Genomic DNA, 5355 nt, shown 5'->3' on the forward strand with positions numbered 1-5355 from the left:
ATTTCAAACCATATCAATATTACCATGAACAAAAAGACTACTGAATGTGGTTAAGATTTTTACCCCATAAGAGGTGTACAGTCAAATATGCTATGTTATAAAGATGCATGAAAGATGTCTGTTCTCTGTGTGGTTATGCCACAACTTGATATACTATCAGATCTGCCTTAGTTTGTTTTAAATTTTGAGAAATAATTTTTTTCTTTTTAACTTATAAAATAGCTATATGATTCCAAAAATAAAAACTATAAAACAAGACATATTCAGAGATATCTAGCCTCCATTTGTTTCTCCTCACAATATTTTAATTTCAACAAATACATGTACACATTGGTATAGCCCCTTCTTCTCTCATATAAAAGGTAGCACACATTGTCCTATAGCTAGATTCTTCACTTAACACTTTGTCCTGGAGATCTCATCATACCAGTATCTAAAAATCCTTTTCATTCCTTTTTACAGCTGCATAAGCACTACATTATGTAGACATACCACAGTTTGTTCAGTTAATCCCCTCTTAAAAGATATTTGGCTTATTTCCAGGTTTTTGCTAAACAGAGTATGCCAGAATAAATAGCTTTGTATATAAGTCATTTTCTATTTTTGCTCATATACCTGTGGAAATTGCCATAATCCTAGAAGACGGATCGCTGAGTCAAAAATTAAATACGTATATAATTTTGATAGATATGTACCGCCAAACATCCCCCAAAATATAGCATTTTGAATTCCCAAAGACAATGTATGAGAATGCCTAATTGCACACAGCCTTACCAACACATATGTTGTCAAACATCTTTATTTTTTTTCCCATCTGATAAGTGAGCGATGATTCCTCAGTGTAGTTTTAATTACATTTCTCTTTTTGCGAACAAGAGGTTAAGTAAGTGTACTTTTACAGTATATGTTCTATGAATTGTCTGTTTTTATCTCTGGCATATATATATATATATATATATATATATATATATATATTTTCGTAGAGATGGAGTCTGTCTCTCTCGCTTAGGCAGGTCTCCAATTCCTGGGCTCAAGGGATCCTCACAAAGTGCTGGAATTACAGGCATGAACCACCGTGCACAGCCTTAGCCAACTTTCTCTATAGTTTTTTCCAGAGGGTAGGGGGGAGAATTTTTTGTAATGTGATTAAATTTATCAAACTTTTTTAATGACATGCATTTTTCATCATAGCTAAACATTTTTCTCACTCAGAATATAAATTCACTCATAATTTCTTATTGTCCTGAAGAAATTCTTAGGCACACCAAAGTACAGTTTATAATCCAAGTTTGTAAAGTGATGTCAAACATTTCATTGTTTAACATGAGACATTTAATAATCAGTCATGTTCATAGTTTTCTTAATTCTTCTAAATGATGTCAATGTGATATCTTCTTGCCTGAATGACAAAACATTCCATTAGTAAAATAGAAAAAATTATTTCTGGAGTAATTTAGACTATAAATAAACATTCAATTATTAAAACCCTTACCTTTCTAAGAGAAGACAACATAAATCATTATAATGCAGCCCACAATCCAGCCAATCAGGAGAAGAATAGGAACCAGAAGGTGTGAAAATGTAGATCCTGCTTTAAAATAAACAGTAGAAAACGGATTATATTGGTCTTTTTAGTATTGAATTTTCTGAGTCAAGAGCATAAAAGGAATCTGGTAAGATTAAGAAAAAAAGCATACACTCTCTAGTTATACCCATACATAATTATTTTTTCTTTTCTACAGAGAATACATGAGACTGTCATAAATCCTGGGTATTTTGAATTAAACCACGGATCTTTTACTGTTATGTGACCTTGGGCAATTCTGAGCTTGAACTTTCCTATTGGTAAAATATCAGTAATGAAACTTGTGCTATCTACTTCCTGGAATAGTTTTGCAGGTCAAATGACATAACATATGTGCAAAGCTTTGTAAACTCTAACCACCGTGTGTGTTTAGTGTATACAGAACACATCCATGCATTTGTGCAATAATACATACAGCAGCTATTTAAATAAAAAACAATCTAATACAACTCTGAGACAATTTCCACTGAAGTAAATAATTATAACACAGGGAAAGGTGTTGAGCACTGTTCTTGGCCTCCATAGCCGAATGTAATTTTAAATATCACAGGGAAAAGGAAAGTATCATACATTATATAACCATTCTTGACTACAGAAAAGAATTTCTATTGTTTAAAAATTATTCATTATAACAACCAGCACTGAACCTGAATCAATGGGCAGTAATAATCCAACACACATATAAATGGCGTTTGTTATACATGATTCCTCCTGTGCCTCCTATTTGTACTCTTACCTGTAAAAAGCAATTTATACAAGTATCTTTTTACAAGTATTCACTGCATTTAATTCTTGTTCTTTCAAGCAAACATACACATGCACACACACAGAAATCCACACATGCATCACACAAAAAGATTTAGAAAGATCACAGAAAAACATTCTATAGAATTAATGTCCCTGTGTTAAGGACTCAGATATATTCTTAACTGCAAAACACAGTTAGATCTTATGCCATTAGTTAAAAGAGAGAATACATATTCTTAGCAATTATACTCCTATTACAATTTCCATCACTTTAAAACGTGAAATTTTTAAAAATGCTATTAAAATAAAATCATCAGGAGATGAGACACATTTAAAATTAGAAGACACTCTTATAAAAGCAAACTTTCTGAAGTTGAAATGAATTTTAATACTTCTATTTTTCCAAGAATGCTAGAGTCTCTCTTAACTGACAAAATTCAACGTGCTTTTCTTGTTTCTCCATCTCACTGTGACCTTGTATAAGGCATTAAGCACTAAATGGAAAACTGTTCTCTTTACTTGACATGTGGTATTGCTTAAGGATAAAGCAAACAACATGAGATGTCCTTTACTCTCATTTGGACGAAAGCCTTTTTATGAATTAAGGTACCACCACAATGGAAGTACATAGCAGTAATTTTTTTGAACTGTCTATGTATGTGGCTTTGTATTTTTCTCAATTTCAAAGAACTTGAAAATTAATATTAACCCTTTAATTGTGCATTTATATTTTATATGTGCGTATTTTAATAAAATTTACATATCACAAAGCCTTGAAAGTCAGTATCTCATTATTTATTTTCCTTGTAAAATAGTAACAGTTGCACTAACTGTGCATTTTAACACTCAAAGTATACATTCCATTAGTGTTTTTTAGCACTAATATTTTCAACTTTACTAACACCTGTGGAATTGTTTGGAAACAGAAATATGTAAGAGCACAACATACTTTGCATATGTCACTTACATTACTAGCACAAATAAGAACAAAACATCTTTTTAAATATGAAGTGTAATTGTAAAATGCTTCTCTCTTGTCCAGTTTTGAGCATGTCAAAGTAGTTACAGCTGGAACTGTTCTTGAAGACATTGCACTCTGGAAAAGACGGTCCAGGTTAAACACCTGGTGCCACCACTCTTTAGTGATCATGAACAACTTACTAAACTGCTGTGTCTCAGTTTTCTTATCTATAAAATGGGCACGATGATGATATGCATATTTCAGAAGGTCATTGTCAAGATTCAAAGCAAAAATCCCTGTAAATATTTAAAAGCTATTTCTTAGATATAGTATATATTCAACCTATTTTGACAAATTGGAATCAATTATTTTATATAACTATAAAATATAAATACAAAAAAATGTTTAAAAACAAGAAAAAAGTTAGACGTGGAACAAAAATGTTAGATGTGGAACAGACGACTGAGCCCAGTATTCTCATTTTACTGTCAGAAAACAGACTTAGAGAGGTATAGGGACTTCTCCAAACTCACATAGCCATTTACTAGCAGATCTGACACAGAACTTAACTGTCTTCAATTCTGGCTCAGAATTGAAATCAGAGCTGATTTTTAACTCACCTTTCAAAATAAGCATAAACAAAATTAAGCTCTTTTGCTTTGTTGGTCATTTTAAAATTTTCATAACCTATAGGTCTGATCCACAAATTACATAATTAATGCATTTTTGCAGCCACACTAACATATATGGTTAATGGTCATTTAGCATAGAAGCCACATTTTTTAGAGTAACTGGGAAACACCAAGAAACATAACTAAACCAAAGTCAAGAAGCCTTTTTTATTTTGCCAAGAGAATCCAATGCCTTAAATCTTACCTTTTTCAGCCATTATTCCTGTTGGTGGGTGGCTAGGTCAGGCCACGCTTACCTCTTTCTTTTGTTATCCAGCGTCTCTTTGAACTTTAAATAGAGAGAAATCTGAAGAGTGTGGCAGCTGCCCGTCTCCTGGCTGCCAATTGTCTGCAGAGTGATGTAAGTCATTGGAAAGCAGAGCTCCTCTGGCTCTTCTTTATTCTATTATTACGGAGGAAACAAGGGGCTACGTGACCTAAACAATTAGGTAAGCTGAATTATCCTAATGCAGAGATTCACAGGTTTTTAATTTGTACCATACCTTTAGATAACATGAAGAAAATGCTCTGTAAAGAAGGTGTACAGAGGAAGAACAACATTCCACCTACACAAGTGCTGTCAAGGAGAAGGGTGATATATTAGAAAGAAAGGATTTTGATGTTGGAGAGACTTGGGTTCAAATTCCAGCTCTTTCTGTAATGAAAGCCAAGTTGCTTAACCTGGGAATCAGCTTCTTTAGTTTTAAAATAAGGATAATAATACCTGCTCATGGGAGTTGCATAAAGATGAAATCAAAGTCTATATGAAATGTAGACAGTTCTTTATTACTTTACAGATGGAAAATACAAAATGAAATGGTGCCCCTTTCTTTGAACTATTCTAAAAACAAAAACTGTTAATACACTAGAAACTAAAACAATACAGAAGTTTCGATGTTACCTAGAATTTTTAGAAAGCAGTCATAAGCTTGTTGTTTTTATTAGCAATGTATAAAAATAGGACATTTCATTTTTCAAAGTCCAAACTGGTTTTTGTAACTGATCTAGACTATTCTCTATATTCTCATTGGAATAACTTTAATTTGGGGATCTGGCTGGAAAAGTTTTGCAGAGTGACCCTGTGAGCATCTTCCCAAAAAAAATTGGCATAAGATTAAGACCTCTAAAGGCAGGTCTTGCCTGATCAAATTTATCTCCAGAGTTCCAAGAATGTTATTTCCCTGCAAATGACCATGTTCCATCACTGCTCAAAAATCCACCAATAGTTCTTCATCTCCTAGACAATAAAAATCTGAACTCCTTGTTTAGACACCTAAAAAGCCTTATTTCTCTACTCTTCCATTTGCAGTGATAACTTCAGTGACACTGAACTCCTTGCTATTATATGAATTCAGAATCCTCCCACTCTCACAGGCAAGAACATTTGACTT

General features: G+C 32.8%; 1 protein-coding gene across 1 annotated transcript; it reads right to left on the minus strand.

Moving 5' to 3' along the window:
* Positions 1-783: 783 nt before the first annotated feature.
* Positions 784-4287, minus strand: STRIT1 (small transmembrane regulator of ion transport 1). The gene is made up of 3 exons (XM_024794989.2): positions 4170-4287; positions 1493-1591; positions 784-1399 (listed from the first exon to the last, which is right to left on the minus strand). The coding sequence occupies exons 1-2, from the start codon at positions 4180-4182 to the stop codon at positions 1497-1499; spliced, it is 108 nt and encodes a 35-aa protein (XP_024650757.1). The 5' UTR covers positions 4183-4287; the 3' UTR covers positions 784-1399; positions 1493-1496.
* Positions 4288-5355: the final 1068 nt, after the last annotated feature.

This window comes from Macaca nemestrina, chromosome 2 (assembly GCF_043159975.1).
Source record: "Macaca nemestrina isolate mMacNem1 chromosome 2, mMacNem.hap1, whole genome shotgun sequence".
Lineage (NCBI taxonomy): Eukaryota > Metazoa > Chordata > Mammalia > Primates > Cercopithecidae > Macaca > Macaca nemestrina.